The sequence below is a fragment of the Grus americana genome, chromosome 12 (assembly GCF_028858705.1).
Source record: "Grus americana isolate bGruAme1 chromosome 12, bGruAme1.mat, whole genome shotgun sequence".
Classification (NCBI taxonomy): Eukaryota; Metazoa; Chordata; class Aves; order Gruiformes; family Gruidae; genus Grus; species Grus americana.
This window is the reverse complement of record NC_072863.1, coordinates 21,601,762-21,625,225: the sequence shown is the minus strand read 5'-3', so window position 1 is coordinate 21,625,225 and position 23,464 is coordinate 21,601,762. Positions and strand designations below refer to the sequence as shown.

The 23,464-nt window shown below is 42.5% G+C and overlaps 2 protein-coding genes across 7 annotated transcripts in view; one reads left to right on the top strand and one right to left on the bottom strand.

Moving 5' to 3' along the window:
- Positions 1-381: 381 nt before the first annotated feature.
- On the bottom strand, positions 382-10,326 carry LOC129211922 (ras-like protein family member 11A-like). Of its 4 annotated transcripts, none has more exons than XR_008579008.1 (5): positions 9,671-10,323; positions 8,189-8,245; positions 5,699-5,781; positions 1,963-2,521; positions 382-1,301 (listed from the first exon to the last, which is right to left on the bottom strand). XR_008579008.1 is itself a non-coding variant. In XM_054839722.1 (5 exons), exons 1-4 carry the CDS (start codon positions 9,813-9,815, stop codon positions 2,054-2,056), a joined length of 753 nt encoding a protein of 250 aa, XP_054695697.1. In that variant the 5' UTR covers positions 9,816-10,323; the 3' UTR covers positions 382-1,301; positions 2,013-2,053. The 4 variants fall into 4 exon arrangements, 3 of the variants coding, with proteins under 3 accessions (XP_054695697.1, XP_054695699.1, XP_054695698.1); XM_054839722.1 differs by having other exon boundaries at positions 2,013-2,521; XM_054839724.1 differs by having other exon boundaries at positions 382-2,521; positions 5,729-5,781; positions 9,671-10,326.
- Positions 10,327-15,970: 5,644 nt separating this feature from the next.
- The window catches only part of LOC129211664 (ubiquitin carboxyl-terminal hydrolase 12-like), a 31,564-nt gene continuing 24,070 nt past the window's right edge, over positions 15,971-23,464 (top strand). For 2 of the 3 annotated variants that reach the window (XM_054839104.1, XM_054839103.1), the window contains exon 1: positions 15,971-16,129. Coding sequence is in view for 1 of the 3 variants with exons in the window: in XM_054839103.1 (XP_054695078.1) it covers positions 16,082-16,129 (48 nt within the window). In the remaining 2 variants the exon portion in view is untranslated. The remainder of the gene's footprint in view (positions 16,130-23,464) is intronic. The other variant, XM_054839105.1, reaches the window with a different exon arrangement.

Here is a 23,464-nt window from a genome sequence, read left to right as displayed (position 1 = left end):
CAAATTTAGCCTTTGCTATACAGCACTGGGATGGTAAAATATTTAATTGCTATTCAAAATTGGTGATCATTTTACCACTGTAAACAGTTTTCAGTTTGTGTGTCTTGCAAATTTTTTTGCTCTATTTCATGTTACTGAATTTTTAGATTTGATATTTGAGCTATTCTATTAGTAATTTAAAATACTGAAATTCTGTGCTAATAAATGCCGTACCAAAGTGCCTGCAATGAATAATGACACTGCTCAAACATCAAATTGTTAATTAACCACAAGCTAAAGTAGAAATCCTCTGATACTGTTTGAGTTCCTGTTAGATAATCTAACTTTCCTTTTCCCCTCGTACTACCACTTGAAACTAATTGTAATAAAAAGGCGCAGTTCTTTTGTGTGAATAAAAGAATTTTAAATTAATCAGAACTCAAGACGTTCTCAGATGACGAGCTGTGGAAAACAATAAATAAAAAGTGAGCTGTAGATAGAGCAAATCCAGGTGATAAGGAAAATCATGACTAGAGTTGTCTAATACAGGGATGAGAAAAATATAAAATACATTTTCAAGCCCCGAGCTATATAAATACTCATCAGACTCAATTTACATTTTTGCTGCTCATAATGAGGAAAAAGTTGATTTAGCTCAGTGTTGCCAGCTGAAACCACAGCTGGGAGTATTTTTCTATATCCATCAAACTAGGGTTTTCCCTTCTGTGTTCCTGAGTGTAAATCATTGAGCTTTACTTCATTTCATGGTCCTGTGAATTGCTCAGATGGTCTGTTGAAAGAAAAGATTGTTGCATCATGACTTTTGCATGGTCCAACCCAGTTTCTTTCCGCTCTCATTGGGAACAGAATGATGGATGCTTCGTGTTGTTGTTACTGCTACCGTAAAACGGGCCAGCTCACAGGACATAGCTTCAAATCCCTTTGTGCATGCTGAGACACAACGCAGTGAGATGCTGCCAGTGAAATATGTATTGATAGGCTGGTGATTTTGATGCATTGCAAGGTATTGAGTAAAGGCTGGTCTCAAGGCAAATAGCAAAATGATGAATTCCCAAAGCCAAAAATTTCAGGCATCATAAGACTTTTTCTTCTTTAAAAACAAGATCTAATGAATTAAATTTACTTTATGCGAAGGCCTTGTTTCTTTAAAACAGCACCTTGAACTTGAAATCTAACTAGTTTGGAAAAAAAATAAAATAGTTTTAGGTCACCTCCTTGCTCTTGATTAATACAGTCCATTTTTTTGCAGGTTTTAAACCACGCTGCTCTATTTGCCCCTCTCTCATTGCCATGTAGGAAACCTACAGAAAAAATAAGAAATACGCCATTGAGAAACTGACTACAAAATGCTGCTGCAAGTATGTATTTTGCCCATGTAATCACTTTCAGAAACAGTCAATATGTGTTCAAAGAAAAGTAAATTGAAAAAATAGTGATTTTTAAAAAAAACCTCCCTTCAAAGAGACACTGTAAGGCTAAAGCTTGCATACAAACTAATCCTTCCCCAACTTGCTAAGAACACTTTCTAAACTGCAATTTAAAAGCTTTCAATTACTACTTTTCACTATTTGTGTTCTTCATTTACTTTTTACCTTTATTTTCCAGTCTTGTGACTATGCAAATCTGGTAAATTTTGCTCATTCACTATAGCTTATGGCACTCTTCTCATGTCTTGTTGTAGCTTATTATTGCCTGTGTTTGGGAATACAACCATCCCCATGAGAAGTCACTTCTCTTAAAAGTAGGATTTAATTATTTTTATTAATAAAACCCACATTTTAAGCCTAGACTATTTGACTGTGTCCCTTTCAAAAAGGAAATCATTTGGGACAATCTATTTTTTAAATCACAGTTTCTAAATTCTTGCCCCAAAGAGCAAATTCTGTAAGTTCCTCTCCTGAATGAGCAAGGGATTTTTAAGGAAGATGTAAAAAACCAAAATGAAAGAGCCTCTCACACAACCTGATTGTTGAATTTCAGCGATGCCCCTTATTACCAGCTTATTTTCTTGCCTTTTTTTCAGGGCTGTGGCAAACAATTTTTGTCGGCTACATCAAAGCGTAGTGGCAGATTTCCCTTTGGAAGTCAGAGCCTGTTTCAAACGTCTCTTTAAGTCCTGCATATTTGGAGACTTGGGTCGGACAAGGTGGAGGCCTCTTCGTTTCTCTCCATTGCAGCTCCCAATCATCCTGCTGACCTCCTGGCAAAGCTGCTGGAAGGCTTCATGCACCCCCTCACAGTTCTCCCGAGCTGAGACTTCATAGTAAGTACCTCCCAGTTCGCTGGCTAGCTGGAGTCCTTCTTTGGAGGACACCTGCCTGGCTCGCAGGAGGTCTCCTTTGTTCGCCATCAGAAGCAGGGGAATGTTAGCATTTGGGTGAATCTTGCGGATATGCTGGTGCAGGGGACGGATGACTCGGTAGCTCTCATAGTCTGTGATGGAGTAAACAAAAACGAAGCCATCTGCCCAGTAGATTGAACGGTTTATCTGCTCTTGGCAGCATATGCTGTCGGTGTCATCCTGCCGTCAAAACAAGAGGTGTGAGATTAGACAACTGAGAATAGGGAGCAGACAGAGCAAACAGTCACACAGCACTGTTAGCTCCTTGCAGCCCTGTTTTAATGTGTGGCTGTTTCTCAATATACAGGTAAAAACATCTCTGACTTCCAAGGAACGTACCAGGGACAGGAGAAATTTCCACTGTGTCAGTAACAGATTATAGGTAAGCAGTACAGGAGTGGAGAGGGGTCAGAGCAAATTGGTTGGAAATAAGAGAGAATAGCCAAAATATTGATATTGAAAAGTTTGTTCTGTATTCTGTTGTACTAAACCAGTGTGACAGAAACCCACGCTTTTATTGTGGATAAAATTGTGATGGGCATGGTAAGAGCATTATAAAATTCAGCAGGCTAGTCGCACTGCTGCAAGTGAATGGTTTCCCCCCAGGTGGTTTTTTAGGGCTTTTTCCAGTTCTGTATTCAATGTCTCCATGGACAGGAGTTCTCACTCACTGTTTGGTGAAGCCTGACAGGTTTTTCTGCCCTGTAGGTCTCCAGATAGTAAAAGGCAAAGTTACTTTGAAAAAGCAATTTGTTACAAATAACCAATTACTGGAAGTGAAAATGAGATGAAATCTCATTGCTCATTTGTAGAGCAGCAATGGGTTTATATTATTGTTTTGCTGGTCATACATTTGTTCAGTCCATCACCACTCCTACTCAGACAGCCATAACAATCGCCAGCGCTGGGAATATAAAACTGAATAAAATGCTGTGGGGCTTGAAAAGAGATCAGCTCACTTTTCAAGATGAAGCTATTTTCAACTAATCCTCTACTCTTTGTTATCCGGGCTGGCATGTAACCCAACCAGATAGGGAGATCACTCCTGTAGTTATTGCCAGTATGCTTGGTTTGTAAGAACTGACATTCCTGCCAAATATTACAGGCTTTCTGGAACTTTGCAATTTCTTTCGTTTCCAGCAAGGCACTCAGCATATACAGTATTCAGCTCTCAATGAAGTTGATGGGCATTAGAGGTTTTTGTGTATTTTAGGGGCAATTCAACATCATGAATAGAGATCCCAAACTTTTATTACTATTGCTAAACTCTATTCAAGAAATCTTCATCAACTTCAGTAAGACTATTAGAACTTAAGTTCCATTATCTATCGAGTATATATCTGCCATTCACATTCATTTTAACAGAATTTGCATTTGCTTAGCGATGTCCCAAAACAGATCACTTTTATTTAGACACCTAAATATGAATTATAAAGTCTGACTTCAGGAAGCAGAGGTGGAAAAGAATGAATAAAACTAGCCTATTCTTTTATGGTAGATCAGACAATAAAAAAAAAAAGGGACTACCAACATGGCTCTCCTGTGAGAAGAAGAAAGCAGAATATCTGAAGGCTCAGAGTATAATTAGGCTTACAACTTTGAACAGGAGCTCTGCTAACTAACTGCCCTTTGTAAATATTTCAATATTGCCCATAGAGACAAGGGCTTATCATACCTAGCAGTTCTTTGCCCTTGCCAGCTCATAGTAACACTAAATCCCGTTAGCAGTGAAATTGTCTAACAGATGCTCTTAGTGCTCCTCAAAACCCTCGAACCCCAAAACCCAACAGAGTTGCACATGGAATCAGAGGGATCCACACTAGCAACCTTGTTTAAAAGGTTAATGAGAGTGAACTCAAGCCAGGACAGGGCAGACTGTGGGAAGAAGGGCAATTTGCACTGTTGGTGTCTGGGTTGTATCCAATCTGTAGGTAATTAGCCACCCTTCACGTCCTGCTAGCCTCTTTTCACCAGCAAGCTCCTTTCATGGGGAAAAAGAACTAATTGCTCTGGCAAGCGTTTTAAAATGGTTTTGAAGAAGATGTACATTCAGAGAGCCCTAATGAGCAGAAATTCTCAGTTACTCCAGCTAGGCCCACCCAGTAGTGAGATGGATGGATAATCCCCAACGGAATGCTTTATTCAGGAAAATCAAAGGCTAATGGACTACTTTTAAAATGGAAATCTCTGCTCCAGAATGAATTTTGAAACACACAGTCATTTGCCATGTATAGACCAAGCAGCAATGAATCACCTAACAAAACCAGTTATCTGTTTGCTTCTGTTTCTCTCTTAAACATTAACATTTCCGGTGTGGCCAGAATCCTGAGGGATTCCACATGACTTCCTCCTGAAACAGTGTACTCAGCCTGCAGAGTGCAAGAAACTCTCTTCCTTTAACAGAGAATCCAACCTATTCTCAGTCTTAACAAGTCCTGTTCAGGAACAGTCCCATCATTTGATGCAAACAGAGATACAGGCTAAGATAAGTGTGTCAGTGGGAACTGTTGAAACAGTGCAGAGCTTTGACTGGGACAAAGAAAATGAAACTCCTACCTAACTACATTAAAGTTGTTTCTGACTAAGAAACCTCAGCTGTTGGCATTACTAAATTTTGTGGAGCTCTGGCTACAGTCACAGAACTTTAGGGCAGTCTTAATTAAAACAGTGAAATCGGAAAATAAACATACATCTGGTGTGAAAGAGGGAATGAAAGAATTTCATTCCCTCCTTTCTCCATGGGATAGAACAGAGAGGGGACTCCCTTTGTTAAGTGTTTATCAGGCAGTCCCAATTGTGCCTAATCACCACCCACAGCTTCTCTTTGCAGGTCCTCTCTAAGCAAGCTGGCTTAGGGCCTTTGTACTATTAAGTCCCACTTGAATATCTGGAGGACTTCCACAGCAGCTTTTGTTTGCTTTTTAAAGGGGTCCTCTCCTCTGGGCACCCCTAGCAGCAGCAGAGACTATGGAACTTTGTCAAAGCTTTCCGCGTAAATCTACTTCCAGTCATCAGAGATAACGGAAATGGAAACTGAGGTTGTGGGAGCTTTGCTTCTCCTGTTCTGTAAACTCAGGATGGAACAGTTCTACAGCACAGAAACGAAGCCATGCACACATGGATCTGTGCAGAGAAAACAAGGTATATAAAGCTGTCCAGGGCTAGCCTGAAAGAAGATGAGAGAAGGTGGTGTTCCCATCCAGACATATATTTGGCCAACTCTGAGCTTAGACTGAGGGTAAGGCCAAACCTCGAAGTTTAGGTTTGATGGTGATAAGAGGATACCTAATTTTATCATGAAGTCTCAGAGACAGTAACTGTGCTGTAAAGTACCGATGCACTGAGCAGATGTTTTACCTCCAATGAAACAAAGGGAGTATCCTGCACCTGTAGAGAGATCTGTTCCCCGTCTATGGTGAACTTTCTTGAATACAAAGCACCTGGTGGAAAAGTAAGATCATTAGAATCAGTGAGTGTAACAAACAAGAAAGAGTACATAAAGGCAAAATGGAAGTGTTGAAATCCAGATTTTTGAGGCTTATGATATGTAGCTGCCTACAGAAAAGTGGATGGCACCAGAGCGGTTGTGTGGCTGTTTACTTAAGTAAAGTGGTTTTGTATTTGCTGTGTGGTCGGATGTTTTGAATGTGTCCCTAGGATGGTATCTGGGAAAGGCGGCACTTTGTACTGAATTAAATAGTCAAGGTGGGTGCATAAATCCCGTTCGGGTTTTCAATCCCTATTGTTAACTTTTTAAAATGTGGACTGTGTATATTTTTAATCTCAAACCAAGATATCCAGGTGTTGTCTGTAAAAGGAGTGAGCTGTTTCCTATTGCATTTTTCTGAAAGTTATTTAAAAAGGAAAGTATTCTAGTTTTGGACACAGAATCAGTGACTGTATACAAATCACCCAGAAGCTCTTTGGGATTTGCGTGACCTTAGCAGTCAGAGTTTGGTTGAAATCCCCAAGGAATGGACACTTTGAATCTGACTTCTAGTTAATCTGAATGACACATATTCAGGTCCAAGTGCTAGTTCAAACCATCTAGGACTGATCCAGCTCTAATAAGACCAACACTATTCTGGCTTGAACTTTATTTCGTTACTGGAATGCGAGTTAAGTGACAATGAAAACTTAAGTTTTCATCTTATGAACTATCTGTGATTGTGATAAGGACAGCTTCAGAGATTGATGCCATCATAATTTTTCTTTAGAACTTAATACAGGTCACATGGATATGTGAAGAAATGCTATATCCACAGTTGTTGTGTACAGCCTTTCAGTCTTGTCCAAATACAATTGTCACTGCTGCATCTAAACCATTGTACTTCATCTCAAACGTAGAGAAATCCCGTGGATTGGAGAGTAAGGCATTCGGATTAACAGGGAGGTCAGTTAGTGACAATAATGCCATCAGTTCTGAAAATCATCTTTAGCTCAAGGAAACAGGTGGTTTTATTCCAGTGGAAAAGAGTCTGAGCTCATAGAAACATTTACAATATAAGGAAATTTAGTATGGCAAAGTTCGCTACATCTGTATCCAACATTATTGTATTATGTTTTACTACCGACTCTGTGAGGTGATCTAGCCCTTCTTGGATTTTTTTTTTTTAAACAGAACAGATTTTAAGCTGAAAAGATGATACTGTTTTATGGGAAGATACTGCATCCCTGAACCAAGACCAGACAACATATTATTCCTACTCTGTAATGCACTGCAGAAAAAAGAGCAGGTACTTCCAGACACTGACTGTGCTCTGCCTTATACCCAAATGAAGGAGAAGCATGGTTCAATGATCACAAATACACTGCCACCTGTTTCTTATTTCTGGCATATTTATTTCTTCTCCAGCATGGCTGTTGGGCTGGTAGCTTAATGAGAAAAGCATGTGGTTCTCAGCAATGTCTCTGGCAGCAATCCACTGCAAAGCTCAGAAGTCTAACTTAATGTACAGTCTCCCATAGAAGAGATGAAGGAAAAGAAAGAGAAATAGTGCAGCCAACCATCAAGGTTACTTAGGGTCAGCGAGAGGGAGCTGTAAGGAGGAGCTTTCAGATTGTATTTCATCAGACAGGCGGAGATCAAAGGTGGCTTGTACTGCCATCTCCTTTCCTAACTCATAATTCTAAATTCAGCGTGCATCTCCAAAGTGAAGCAATCACTGCTTTGAATACTGTCCTCCTTCACCCAAAAACTGTGAGACGGCCTACGTGTGGGATGTGCAAGTAGGTATGAGCACAGCGTATGTAGATCCTTTCTACAACACTGGCCAATACAGTTGGCACTTTCTTGGAGCAAAGGCTGTGAATTAAACAGTTCACGTGGACGCATCCTCTGAGGTGTCAGGATTAAACAAGAAATGCAGTAGAAGCCGTTTGCATGGTCACTTTGCTTACCTTATAGAAAGAAGACTTCAATTTGGAAGTCTCCCTTGTCATAAAAGCCACTGAAAAAAGGCAGTACACAGAAAAAGTTCTGAACTGCTTTTTACGCACTTTGGAATTCCTCTGGCTTCCCTGGGGTTGCAGAGAGAGAAGCATTGGGTTTCTGCGGTTTAGTCGATATGCAAGTTGTTCCTTGAGTCTGCATTTTAGTATAGGTATGTCCCCAAGCAAACCTTTTACTCTGATCCTTTTCCATCAAGTTGGAAAAAAAAATAGCTAAAAGGATCATAAATAATGAGCCTTTGATTTATTGCTTTCATAGCTTGAGGCTATTAACTGAAAATATGCACCTTATGGACATCTAACACTGCTTGGCTTCCCTGTAATATGCACCAGTCACAAAATAGGGTGGATTTCTTTTCAAGCTATCTGCAGTACTGCAGTAGAAAGCAGACTCACCAGTATTGGCTTCATAGTCTCCAATAAATCTCTTCGTGAGAAAGCGCACAACCAGGGCTGTAAAACAATGAAAAAAATATGGGTCTTTAATGTGAACCAAAATCAATCTTTGGAGGACACATGTAATACCTTACTGGAAGAGTTAGTATAATATGAAACCAAGTTAATCTTTGAATTGCTCACATATTATTCTGCAAATGTTTCTCTCAACACTCACAGAAATGTTCTGGGGCCAGGCTGTGATACCTAATGCAGAATTTTTTGCCACTTGTGTTGAAAATTGCCCCTTAGGTTCAGTGTGACGACTCAGTGTAGGATACAGAGGTTCGTTTATTGTGATTGTGGGTATAACAATGTGACCTTTGGTTTGAAATAATTTAGAAAAGGAGTAACAAACCAGTAAACTGAAACTAATCCAAGTACTACATTTAAAACCTCTGTGTCATATAAGAAATGAGGCTGATGGATGTGATGTTTCCTCCCAGCTTTAAAAATCCTCAATCCTCCTCATGAAATCCACTAGTGATCTCTATCACATCCAGCAAACAAACTGCATGTGCTCTGCACACAAGGGTCATGCTGCAGTGCCCTGGGCCTTCTTATTCACCTCAACCTGCGGCGCTTTCTTACACTGTTGGATTAGAACGTTTTCCTTTTTCTTGATCACTTTATAACACTTAAAATCTTGTTGTGGCAACAGTAACTTATATTCCTGTAGTGCTTTCATCGCAGCAGATTCCTAATCACTTGCAAAACCACTTAGTTAACAGCTAAATAAAAGGGTTTATTCTGCAAACAACTCTAGCAAAGATTTAATTTAAAATAATAATTTTTCTCACAGTGGATACTGGGTCACCTCTTTAGTACCCTTCCATGAAATGGACTGTGCAGCTATCTTCAACAAACTACTTACAAATAATAAGAAAATGTGGCTCCTTCAAATCCAAAACAATCAAACATTTTACTGAGTCCTGTGGAACCTCAGATGTAGTAAAGCAGATCTGGCCTTAATAACTTCTGAAATCATGAACCATATATTCAAAAGCAATAATGGTCTCTTTACTCTCTTTTCTTTTCCTCTCCTTTGAAGAATAATAAAGGAAGACACATCTTGTACACTGTTATTGGTCTGCAGAGCATAAAACATTTACAACAGGAGAATAAAAACCACTAGTTCTGTTTTTGGGGTGTGGAAATTTAGACATGGTTAAATAATTTGCGCAAGACCAGGTAGAATCATTTGTGAGTACAGAGCTCCCAACACGGTGCCCTCTCCTCTTAACTGCCACCTCATGTTGGCTGCTCACGCAGACTTACAGCAAATCTGCCTCACAAATTATTCAGTGCATTAAAAAAAAAGTAACTTAAAATGTTCAAGCTGCAACAGTTAAGAGTTTTCACAGCCTTGGGTCTATCTGAGCTGCAAATCAGCTCATAAGTACAGCAGCAAGAAAAAGCATGGAACTACACCTGTGGACTTACCTGTCTTGCCAACGCTACTGCCACCCAGTACCACGAGCTTGATGATTTTGTTGGGCACGCAGTCTAATACAGGATACTCTGGTATGGGGAGCAAGAGAAAGTTAGTAGAATACTGTGACATAGTATCCTGAGAGATGAGACGCATGCCAGAAATGAGAGCTGTTCAACTCCAGTAGGAGTTTGGGGTGAAAAGAAGGAAAACAGCTTCTCGGCGTCTGTTCTTGGCTGTATATCCTCAGATAGAGAAGCCTTCTCATTTCATTTAAGTAGCTTTCCTGAGGAATGTTAGAGCGACTGGCCTCCTCTTCCCGATGCCTCTGCTCAGACAGCAACTTTGGAAAGCAAAAGGGAACTTTTTGATCAGCCCCCGTGAAAACTGACTCCTCCATTCCCCAGCCAATCACAAGTGAAACCATGACATTCCTCCAGCCGGGCACCGAGCGAGCGTGTGCCTCCATCAACCACGCTCCCTCGCTGGCTCGCCGCTTTATCTCTCCCCGCTGCCTGTTTTATGTGCTGTCCCTTGGCTCTTTGCTAAAACGAGATTCTTCTGTTTTACAGTCATCACGGTAGTGTTTTCAGCGAGATACAGTCACCCCCATGCTCTGCTCTAATTCCACTTTGAATAATCCCGTTCTGCCTGTCTAGTTTCTTTGCATTTTCAATTGGCTCCAAGTCCATGCTCTGTTGTTCTCCCTGTCCTATTATGTCCTGCAGTTGGGCCCCTCCAGAGCGCTGAAGCTGATGGGACACTCCTCTGCAGGAAAACAAACACATTTTTTTCCCCCCACAGTTCTCAGGCAGCTGTGGGTTATTCCAAAATACTAGCTCACATACGTATCCTCCAGGATACATTTGATCTGCTGGTTTATACATGTCGTTAGTCTTAATGGCCCGCGGGAACATGGGTTAGCATTGGGTTGGGACACTGCAGTTTCTCCAAACATGGAAAAGTGAATTTAGGGCTGGCCACAGACTTGGGAGGGCTGAGGAAGGACTTGGTATCCTTCAGTGGGGCGAGCCAGACAGAGGGAATGGAGAAAGAATGACTTCTGTAGGAAAACTCAGCGTAGTTTTAAGACAGCTGGCGGCTGCAAGGTCTGTTGGGATGACAGCATGTAACCTTACACTAGCTACAATCAACTCTCAGTTATCAAGGATAATGGGGAGGGAAGAAAAAGGGAAGAGCATTGGGGAGGGAATGACCCAGATAAAGCAAAACTGCAAATAATGTAAACCAGATGTAAATTAAACTACAGAAAATATAGTTAGAGCATTCATCTTTGAAAAACTTCTCAGAAGAGGTCTGCAAGGGGCAGGAGCAGCTTTAGGCAGCAGTGGGAAGAGGCGAGCCTGCCTGGTGCAGGCAGCATACTTCTGAGACGTGTACTCCGTCACGCTGTGTGGGAGACATGGATACTAACGGAAAGTGGCACCGCAGCTAATCCACCCACAGATCACGGAGACCTGAGGATGCAGATTTTTCCCATCTTCTGTACGCTCCTAGCAGGCGGAAGGTAGGCATGGCTCGTTATGTAGAGGCTTCAGCCACCCAAAAGGCTTTTTCTGGCCAGCTGCTTTCACGCCACTGCTTTCAACCAGAACATACACGAGTTCTCCCCAGCAGGTTTTAGAGGCCAGGGATCTGGTTGCAAGCTAGCACAAGAGGATGGGAAATCAGGCCAGGTCTCCAGAGTACCACTTCTTCCCAAAGCACTGGGCGCCAGGTTGTCAAATGATCTCAGTTTCCACGCCAGCATCAGAGAGGACATGCTGAGTGTGAACTGGCTTTAGAAAAATCCGGCTTTGGTGCACAGCAGTCCAGTGAAAAAAGCACAAGATTCAGAAGATTTATGGATGTGTCACTTTTCGAAAGCTCTGTTTCCCGTCTAAAAACTACTTCTAAAGCAGTATTTGTGCAGAGTTGCTGTGTTAGCACCAAGTGTTATTACTTTGACCATCATGACAGTCAGCTGATGAAGAGGTGGAACAAAATGTCTGGAGGGCTACCCAGCTCATGGTGCTGGGAGGGAGCCGCCAGATCATGTGTCTTTTGGGACATGGCTCCTATGTGAAGGGTTTTCAACTCTTCCAGTGTAAATTTGCTTCCAGATTTTTGCAAAGACCCAAACACTGAAAAATCTTTTCCAGGAAATTTCATTACCAGGGTGCTTTAACCTCACACAAGTTTTGTAAGAACAGGAAAAATGAGAGGAGGAATAGGAAGATACTTGAAATCTTGTGGTCAATTAACGGGGCACTTTGAAATGTGTTATTGAGCTGGACACACTATAAATTTGGGGATTAGCTAGCAGCAGTATGTAACTGTCCGCCTCTCTAAGTGTAGGACTTTGGAACCTTTGTTACCATTTGCTATTAAAAGCATATGTGAGTAATATAAAAGTATTCATCAGAATAGTCCTCCTATAAAAACAAACAGCAATATATCTATCAGCTTCTAGGTGGCCAGAGGAGTTTCAGCCCAGGAAAAAAAGCCACATAAGTTAAGCAATATCAGGGAGAATATTCTATACGAGCAAAGACATTCCTAGAAGAATACAGATCTGCTGGCTTGCTCCAAAAGAGACACAACACAATCAACAGAAACAAAAGTTAGAACTCCTTTTGGGTAACCAAATGTTGTGCCAGTGCTGAGGAACTCCAGAAGGACCTCGCAAAAGCGAGGGAGTGCACATAAAGTTGGCGGGTGAGCTTTAGTCTAGATAAATGTAAGGTAATGCATCTAGAGAAAAAGAATATAAACTGTGCTTAAATGATGCTGAACTTGGACGTGGTACTCATAGATTAGGAAAGAGACCTTGGAGTCATCGCTGACAGTTCACACTCATCAAAAAAAGCCAACAAAATCTTTGGTATCCTCAGGAGGGGATGGAGAAGGAGACATAGGGCAGTGTTTTGCTGCTTACGTAAACCCCTGGAGCATCCCCATCTCCAGCACAGCAAGCAGTTCTCTGCGTCTCAAAAACATAGTGGGGCTGCGACGGCACAGAGCAGGGCACCAAAACCGATCACGGGCCTGGACCGGCTGCTCTGTGAGGAGAGACTGGAAAAGCTGTTTACCATGTGCTTGTACGGATGCTGGTGCTGACACAAGAGAGGAGATGTGTGAGGGCAGGAATGAAAGCCCAGTGGTAGAGGAAATGTTGAACTGCTTCTTTTGGCAGCTGTGATGGCTTCTGGTTGCTTAAAACAAATGTGAAAGCCATTTTAGACTGCATCTTGGAAGCAGACCAATCGATTTCTAGTTCCTTTGCTTATGTGGTTCAATCTAAATTTCTTAGGCACTAGCCGAGGCTTCTTGTGCTTCTAACTAAAGCTTGTTTCCACCGTGTGCAGAAATGTCTGTCCGGAGAGAGTGGAGTTTAGTAACAATAACAACCCAGCATAATATCCAAAAGTTTTAAAGGTATTCTCAAGCTCCTTCACCCCCCACCAAATCATAACTTTAAGGCTCTAACTCTGAAAGAATTCGAGCAAGATATAGAATCAAAGCCAGAGGTTTTCAAATCTGATTCTTATCTGATTTTCTAGATTGTCAGAAGAGTCTTTTCACTGAGTGAAACCATGCAGAAGGATTCACGCTATTCGAGATTGTATAACCCTTGGCATGTAGAATAAGAATTGTTTTTAAAACAGATTTTAATTGTTTGTGCACAATGGACTTATATTTAGCTAAGAAAACCATGTTGTAAATTCAAATTCTCTTGGAAAAACAATAGCTTAAGTTAAAGGGAGAATGTTTGCAAAACTCAGAGCAACTCTGAAAACATTTGGATGATTCTGGAGATTTTACTAACCACTCCTTGGGTTGCTCCATGCAAAGATATGTGCCTTTGCATGCTGCACAGAGATTATGTTATTTCCACACCAAATTTTTTACAGATTTATTTATTGGTCTATGTTGCTTTTGGCTATGGTTTTTATAAGATTTTCTATTTTTATTGTTGTTGGCACTCCTACACATCTTCAGAGATGAAGCATTCTAAAAATAAAAATATTTGCCATTACCATAGTGCTTTTCGTATTAGGATGTCAAATTGGTTTTAAAACTGGTTATAATTATTCCTCATACATTTTACAAAAGGAGTAACAGATGAGCAGAGCCAGAGCGATCTTGCTAAGAACTCAGCATGTCAAGGAGATGGCAATTGCTGTCACTCTTTCCCCTTCTGCCAAAAATGATCTTTCTTCTAAAAGTCTATTTGTAACGGTTACATTTACCTCCAGTCTCTCTCAGATGTGTTTGTGCAGTACACAGACGTTCCGGCGACGTGGCTGGAGAAGTACGGCTCGTTTCTGAGCAGAAACGCTAAATGTGGTGCTGGGGAACCGCCGGTTGCTTTGGCAGATGCTGTGATAAAACTCGTAGCTGGTGCCTTGCGTACACATCCCCCGCTCCTGAATGTGTTCCAAACAACAACAGATTGATCTTTGCAGCTTTGTCTGACCGCCTTTGTTCTTTGTTGCAAACTTGGGGCCCAAAGGCCAGTTCTCACACCGCACTCAACAAAAGTAGTGTTTTAACCACCTTTTTGCACCCTCAGAGTTGGGAAAAGCAAATAAAAAGCATCTTAGCAGGAGATCGGAAAGGAACAGAAAGGAATGTGATGCGCACGAGGAACCGGCCTTTCTCTGCGTGCTTGGGATTTCACCTTGTGTGGAGCCTGAGCATGGGTAAAACGCGTTAAAAATTCGGCCGTATGGTTCAGCAGTAACCTCAGATGATGTTGTCTGGGGACAAGACTGCCGTTTTAGCACCATAATTGTTCCCAGCAAAAAGTTGTTCTGATCCTGAGGCCAAAGGGGAAGGAAGTGTCCTCAGATGCTATTGCGACAGCCGTGATAAATCAGATTTGATTCTATTTTGGGATGTAAGGGAGGCAATCATTTAAATATACAGTTCAATTTGGTTAAACACTGTACAGATTCCACTATTTCTGGATTTCCTGTCCCTAATTTTGTTGCATTGCCGTTCATGGAAACCCTGTAAGGAGCACGTGTCCCATTTCACTTTTAGCATATTTTGTAAGGATTTTTTATTTTTTATTTTTAAGGTCACGGAATAGTCTCCCTCGGGAGCCTGTAGTAGATGACGTGGAAAGCACAATGTGTGTAAGAGAACATCGCTGCAGGCGAGCAACTCAAATAGAATGGAAACATCTTGGCCTCATAAAAAAGTTTGTGCTTTGGAAACCGAACCATCCTCCCTTCCCTGCAGACGTTCCCACAAGGTCAGGGCTGGAGTAAGGGGCGGCGTGCGGGAACGGTCCTCTCACCGCTGACAGTGTGCTTCATGCACAGCACAAACTGAGGGCTTCCAGCCACCTTCATCGGCGCTTTTCAACAGTTTGTAGCTGGTACAAGATATGAGCCAGGCTCCTTCCAGGGTTGACACAATTCTGTAGATCTCAGTCAGCCAGATGGCAAACGTTTCTATCCATCCCTGGCTTCACGAGGGATGTTTTCCTCTGATACGTATTTGCTTTTGGTATGCACTGCGTGAAGCATTATATGGCGACTCGGCAACATTTTTCACTCCTTTTCCTCCTGGTTTTACAATAGACACTGTTGTCATTCGTGGTGCTGTGTGCTGAAAAAGCCCTTTTTGTGATTTTGCTGAAACGGGGACAGCTGGTGCAGAAGAGCGAAGGATTACTTGGTGCAAAGCCACCACTGTCCGACTCCATCATTGCACTCGGCATCATCGTAAAAACCCGTTTGTGGGTGCTCGCACCCACAGAAAAGGGTCTCGGGAAACGCCGAGTTCCAGCATGCTCCTTCGAGGCATTTCGGTCTCTGGGGTGGCCGTGCTTTCCCTTGCTGGGGGGGTTGGCAACACCCCCCAGCTCCCTAACACCATCCCAGTGGGGATGGCACCTTCCTCCAGTTTCGCAGGTGACACATGGAGCTCCCATCCCACCGGGGCCTCCAGCCACCTGCCTGGGCCGAGGGAACCGGAACCGGAGCACGTCTCGCCCCCGCCATCCCCACAGCTGCAGCGACCGGGGCGTCCCCGGCCCCGTTTCGGCAGAGGGAGAAACCGCAGCCCAGCCCTGCGGTAACCCTGAGGGAGGCCTTGCCGGGACGACGCCACATCGGCCACACGCCGCCCTCCCGGGGCCTCGCAGGGTCCGGCTGTCCGGGATCGAGGAGAGATGAGCTGAGAAGGAAGAATGCTGCGGACAGGGGGACGGAAAGGCGGCGGAACCCTTCGGGGCGCGGAGCGGCGTGCAGCCGGCGCCGTTTGGGCGCCGCACCGCCGGCGCCCGGCCCCATTTGGCGGTTGCGCCACCTGCGGCTCCGGCTGCTGCTGTCAGTTGGGCGGCTGCGTCCCAACATGGCGCCGGCGGCAGCGGGGGCGGCCGCGGGGCGCGGGGCCGCGTCGGGCGGATGGAAATACTGATGACGGTCCGGAGACTCGCCTCCATCTGTACCATGGTGAGAGCCGCGGCCAGCCGGGCGCCGCCGTGCCGGGGCCTGGGGAGCGGCGGGGGCGGCCGGCGAGGGGCCCCGTTTGCCGGCCCCGGCGGCGGGAGCGGCCCCGGCCCCGCGCTGAGGGGTTCAGGAGGGCCCAGCCGCGGCCGGACGCAATAAGAATTAGTAAAAGTAATGAAAAAACAGCGTTTATGGGAGGCACCGCCGGCTGTCCGGGTAGAGGGGTGTCTGTGGGAGGTGGCGGGGCGCCCCGCTGCCCGCACCCCAGCCGGGAGGGCACGGCCGGGCCGCAGCCGGGAGCGAAGCGGCCTCGCCGGGGGCCGCGGCCCCGCTGGGAGCCGGGTGAGGCGCCGGGGCGGGAGGGGGGGGGGGGGCATCTGCGGGAGGGGCTGTGCCAGGGAAGGGGCGAGCGGAGCCGTAGTAGCTGGAGCCAGGCTGAGCGGGCAGTGCCAGCCGGGCTGTCCGCGCCGCTGGTTCCACGGTCTGGGAGTCATTTTGCCCTAATCCCGGGTGGGGAAAGGTGGCTGGGCCAGCACAGAGCCCTTTGCAGGAGTGAGAACTCGCTCACTTCTGGTGGGTGTGTCAGCTGCCAGCGGCCTGTTTGCAGAAATATGTTTAGGGCTTTAGGATGCTTTCTTTCAGAGAGAGAGGAACTAAGGGAATTATTGACCATTAATTGTTTTTCTGGCTCAGATCACAGTCATTTGTTGTGATAACTAGGCTCAATTTAAAGGTTGTTATGCTAGTCTATAAAAGCTCTCTAATCATTTCACATGAATGCATATAACAGGGTATCATCCATATTGCAAATGAAAATCTAGCAAGAGGGAGACTGATATGATTATGCAGAATTTTTAATGAAGCTACATTGCTGCGTAAATAGAGGCCACTAAGTGGTTTGTCTAGCACTAAAACACAGCTGACTCATAATAAAATATTACATCTTGTTAACAATATGCTATCTAAACATTTCACCAAGATTCTTACTGTAAGGAGTTTAATGAGTATAAATTATTACAGGGGTCTGAATTGCCAAAATCCAACTTGAAATCAGGCTGAGGGTACTCAATTTTAGTATTTTGCTCTTCATAGTCCCACATCATAATTGCTCCAAGTGGTCAGACTTCAGGTTTAGATCTCGGTTTGAGACAGTAGCAAAACAGAGAGTAGGCTGCAGTGTCCAAAGGGGCTCTTGCACGCCAACTTGCCGAGACAGATTTCACAAATGTGAGAAGGGTGCAGGGTTTTTCTCTTTTTTTTCCATGTAGGTACTGACTACTGGTTTTGATAAACTTGAGCTCCAGTTGAACTGAACCGAACCACAGTGGTGCTGTACAAAGTGTTTGGAGTTTCATAGTAATACTCTTACAAGAGAGATTAATTTATTTTATTTTTTTAAAATTTGTGGCAATGCATACCTGATCTTAAAGTTTTCGGTATTGCAGAAGACTTCCCAGAACTTCGCACTTCACTAATCTCACTAGATTTTTATTTTTTTTCCAACATAATTTGTATTTTTTAATTGCCCATCACAAACACAAGTGAAATTAAGGTCATGAGGGGTGGCTGAATCATGACTTCGTTGTGGAGTTCTGCACCCCAGAGGCAAGTGATTGACTCAGTCCCATGTAATATTTTGGATGCATTCCTGAGGTCAGCTGACTGAGCCTCAGATTAAGAGGGCAAATGTAAGGCAAGACATTTTCCTATGAGTATGGAGCCAAACCTGAATACAGCCATTCCAGTGCTTGTGATTTGTTTTTAGAAACTTTGGCTATACGTACTCAATCTTGGATTCAGTTTTGCTCCTGCGCTTACCTTGATTTTGATTGGGATGATAAATGAAAGCTAAGCAGATGCTCGTAGCCTACTAATGTCCCTTCTGAAGTACTCTGTGTTTTTTTTTTTTTTTCCAAGAGGAGACTTCGCATTGTTGCAGCTTTGCGGAAGCAGGTTCTCCTTACTGTTTCTGTTTCAAGTGGAGAACTTACTGTTTCATTTCTCTGCAGAAAATGTTGAGCAGTGCTTCTAGCGCTAAATAATTGTATGAAACTTGCTTCCAAATTTCTTATATAACTGTTTAATCAAATGCTATGTTTTTCAGCGTCAGTGTTTTAGACGCATATACAACTTAGCTAAGCTTACTGTAAATCTCAGTATTTTTTTCTTCAGATAGCCCAGGAAAATTAAGATCTGGGTGCTATATTTTGAAATTTAATCAGTTTATTTGCATCTACTTCAATTGATGTCCAGTCAGTAACAATACCGTTTGCTTTGTCGTAATGCGAATATGAAAAACCTAAGCCTTCTTTATAAAAAACATTTAATTACACTCACAAAGTCCCTTTGCGAAACTACTTTCTTCAGGATTATACTAATATGTAGTGATTGTACAGTACTTTACAGTTTTTTAGTAAAATACGTGGGGTTTGCCAGCACTTCTAGTCATCATCTGTGCTTCAGGCTGGACAGCTGCAACTCAGGTTTATGACATTCTTGGACCCCTCAGTCAGTCAGCATCACAGGGACTGCTGTTCCTGACTTTCCATCTCAGACACTCCACTCTTCTGCAATATCTCTTTAAAAATTAAATTCAACACCCAAACTCATTAGTAGACAGTAATGTAGTTAGAACTTCAATCATACCCCCCTCCCTAAAATAACTTCCAGGTTTTTGTAGTGTGGATCAGCTCTCCCGTGCCTCATAATCATTGCATTTCCTTTATGTGAGTGCCGTCCCTTTTTCAGCGATTGCATAACATTCATGTGGCAGCTATAGCATTGCGAAGATTGGAAACTCATAGGAAAATACTTGTTCATTTGAATATGATTCATTGCTTGGTCAGGCTGCTGACACCATATGGGAAGACGTATCCGTAGCCAAGAGCTACCAACTAGAGCTCTGGTTCTCTGCTGTGTCCCTTTGACTTAGTTTGGTTTCCCAGCCCTTATCTTTACTGTGGACTCTAGGAGGTTTTGTTTTCTTTTTGCAAACAACTGCAAAATTATCTGGAAGAGTGAAATAGAAAGCACTATTGAGGCATTTTGTTACCCTTCACGAAAAATGCATAGCTCCTGTTTCAAAAAATATTTGAAAGTGTTATCTTTGTAGTTCTGTGGCATACATGTGGTCATGGACAGATGTGAATCCTCTCTTGGCTGAGGAGAGCGAGTGAGGAGGGCTGAGTTTCCGTGGGTCTGACTGCATGGTCTAATCCAGAATATGCCTGCTGTGCTCTGGGGGACTGAGTCAGTTGTAGAACTGAGTTTTTGAGTCAGCAGTTGAGGGTTTTTTTTGTTGCATTGACAATAACTTGTTGTTGTTGAAGCAAAACAGAATGCTGGAATGGAGCAAGGTGTGAAGGATAGATCTGATCTTTTCCTCTCTAACAGCTAATTTTGTGAAGTCTGTAGGAAGCTGTTAGCAGAAATGTTGGCGTTTCTTGGTAGGCTAATTAGGGACACTTCACCTAGATTCATGTCTAATTATTTGCTAAACCAGTAAGACATGCCTGAAGAACTCAAATCCAGTATACAAATTGGTGGTAGTCTTATTCTACTCCTCTGAATTGGTACAGCATGGATATAATGATTAACTTCAGTGCCAGAGAAGAGATGACTGAATCATTTGTAAGTAATATATTTCCATTTGCCACCTGAATAATTTACACTATTCAGTTCAAGCAGGGCTTTCATGCCACTGATGTATAATGTTTGCCTTACTGCTGTTTCACCTATGTTTGTAGAACTCTTTTTTAGCTTTATCAGAGAAATAGCGTTTATAGCTGGGAAGACGTCGCTGAGGAAGTGGAAAGAAGGGAGGATAAGAGTAGAACTAGCTAAGTAGACTTCTGTTTCCAGCAGTGCTCTGCTTCTTGGTTGACTTGTTAAGCTGAAGGAAACAAATATTCATTTTTTGCACTTAAAACCCAGCTTGAGAATAATTGGCTTTGTTTTAGGGGAAAAAACATGGGTAACCCTTTGCAAACCAGTTAGCAGGTCACTTTGTGCAAGGTTTTCCCGCATGCCATTTGTACTCTAGTTTAATACTCTGTGTGTGATGGGCAGCTACTGATGCGTTCTCCAGATTATGGACTTGCAGCAGTTTGGAGGTGTAAGCCTAAGCAAAGCAGCCAGCCTGCAGTTAACAACCACCTCAGATGTTAAAATATCAGTGTAGATAGTTCAAGAGGTGCTCCACATTACTGAATCTTTCTTGGTTGGTTCTTTAATCAGGATTTAGGGCAGATGTTTTTAATACGTTGAAATCATCTGTATTTATATGCACCTCACTTCATTTCTTGTTCCTATTAAAAAATAAATGGCTTTCAGTATTTGCTCTTACAGGCGTCAATTTGGCAGATTCCTAGACTTGTTGCTAAAATAAAGGGCTGCACTGTAGATCATTATGTTTTGTTTCTTATGTTGTGTTTAATATTTTCAGCTCCTTTTCTAGTGATTTATCCATTTAACCTCTAGCGCACTGAGTAGCGAATGTATACACATTCAGATCCATTGATGGGTCCTGTGTCTGAATTTTACTGCCATGCCTCTGTGCCTGCTTAACCTGTACATGTGTAATGTCTGAGGTTATATCTGTAGAGTTAGGTTTTGCCTTCCATCAGCATCCGCTTCCTCACTTTTTACGGTATTGTTCCTCCACTGTTTGATGTGTGAAAGTCATGATAAAATCTTCGTACCGACTTAGAAAAGAATAATACTGGTAAACTCTGGGCCTTGAGTACACCTGTAGATCGGTTTGTGTTTGTTCTTTTAGAGGGCCAAAAAGCTGTAGAATATGAGAGCTGTACTAGCGAGACATCTACTCGTATGTGGGTTACTAGGTCATTTGAGAGAAACCCAAGGTTGGGAGAAATCTTGTGGAGCTCTTCTGAGGTGGGTGAACTCAGCTGTGAATGTTTCGGTCATCTCAGAGAGGGTGGCTAAGAAGGAGGAAACAGGTTGCTTACAGTACCTCATCACAAAGGTCGAGACTATTAAGCAGTAGTTTCTGCCCTTCTTACCCCTGATCCAGCATCCTTTCCATACGTTCTTTTTACTGGAGCCTAGCTTTACTATCTAATTTTAAAGAGCATAAAATGGCAGAATTTCACAAGCGTCTCTGACTTGCTGTGCTTTTGTAAGTGAGGCAGAGATCCTGTGGACCTTGCAAGACCAGCTCCTAATTGAATAAACATTTACATAAAACAGTTTACAAAGCATTCTGTATTAATTTATTTAAAACCACTCTAATTAAGACTGTACTGCAAGTTCTGAACACTTCATAGTAAGTAGTAAAATTATCTTGAAATACAGCATTTTCTAATTTCACTGTGACCTCCACGATATTGGCAGTCACCAGAATGCTCTGTAAGCATTACTCCCTGTGGAAGAGTGGGCAAAGCCAGCCTTTCCTGGGTGCACCGAACGATTGCGCAGATCGAGAAGATTCTGTAGTAGTTGGAAGCGTGAAGTCTTGCAAAGTCTGTGACACTGTTATACCTGCTCCTTTTAAGATTATCAGTTTGTTTTGCCTGCATAAGCATGCTAAGTGCTGGAATCCAAAGTTCAATTTACTGTAATTTGTTATGCCTAGAACGGCAGCCTTCCTGGATGCATGAAAAGGGATAATTTCAAAATCTAAATCACAGTGAGTGATGGCTGAGCTGACAGCTGTCTTTATCTGACTACAGTGATACACAGCCAAGGAGTTATAAAAGATGGGGAAGCAACATCTACTTCTATGTTTAGAAAATCACGGCAGTATGTTTTGTAAACTTTCAGAACTACAACCCCAGTTCTGCTCCTTTCTGCGCTCCCCCACGTGATAATTTTAATAGTCCTGAAGCCAGAACTATTATGATGGCTAATACAGCAAAGTGCATGCGGGCAGACTTTATGAAATGCATCATCTCATTCAGATTTCTTTCCTGAAAGGTTTTAGGTAGCTCTGGCTTGGCCTACTTGTTCTTTTTTTATTATGGGGTGGATTTTTTTTTTGTTTGTTCACTCTTTAAACATCAGTCATGCAGTATATTTAACCAGCTTTTCTAATCTTGAGGGCTGCTTGGTGGTATCCCTTGGAGCCTTTCTGCCCAACTTGAAAGCTACTTCCCAGCTTTTTTCAAATAACTAAATCTTATCCTATTCTAATTTGTTGAAAAGAGGGTCAAATGAACAATTGGAGACTTCAGCAAGACTTGTGTACCAGGTGTGTTCTGGACACTGAAATATCTCCTAGATATCTTTCCCTTTTTTGCCTTTCTCTAAGGGAAATGTCTTGCAGGCAGGTGTATGCTGTGCGCTCAGTAGGAATAAGCTGGTTCCACTCCAAAAGCTGAGTTAGGATGGTGTTGAGCCCAAGCTAATATATCATAAGGGATTTTTATTTCAACAGGCCATTATACCGACCATGCTACGCAGCTTCTGAGTGTGCATGCAGCTGTAATAAAAATTTAGAGATGTCCTAAGTTGCAATGCTTTAATTACTTCATTTGAACTGAATGATATAATTGCAATGGGAGAAGTATAAAAGGCTTGTGTAAAAAGCATATGATGTGGAAATTAATATTTTTCACTGAGCTAAAAAAAAAGTAGTAATTTATCCTTGAAGAAAGGCTGTATCTTCAGATTTTCATGGACTGTATGGAGAGTGTTTTAAATGAACTCCAGCTCGTTAAAAGTAATCTGGTGATGAGATTAGTCTTGTGTGTATTTTAGATAGGGCTAAAGCAGCTGAAGTATATAGGCAAGCATAGGAACCTACAGTTTAAACATCATACAATGTACAGATAGGAATTTTTCTGGAACTTCAGGAGCAGTAATGCATATACATACAGCTTTTAAGAGTTCTCTTCTGAGAATCTCCTGCTGTCTACAAATGAACTGTAAATGGAGCACCTAAAATGGTGGAGTGCCCCAAAATAAGGACAACAATGCCTTGGCCTTCTTGTAGATTTTGCCAGGATCATTAGTATTAAAAAAATAAACAAACTGCAAGTTTGTGGTTGTATCTTTTGAAAAGATGAGAAGGGTTTCACGGTTCTAGTTACTTCCTTAAGGCAACTGCTTCATTCTTGCTAGCATTTAAAAACTCTCGTACCATTTGTTTATTATATAATGGTTATAAATCCATTGACAATCTCCTGTCGTATGGATTTTCCTGCATAATTTCAAAACCACGGTATAATTAGAGCATGTCAGAAATGCTGCTTGCACTGTAGTCCCCTTTAATAACTGTTTAAATGCTTTTTTTTTTTTATTTTCACTTACTATCCCTCTTCTTTCACCATAGTTTCTTCTCATTTTCTTACTGTACTTTCTGTCTTTCAGCCTCTC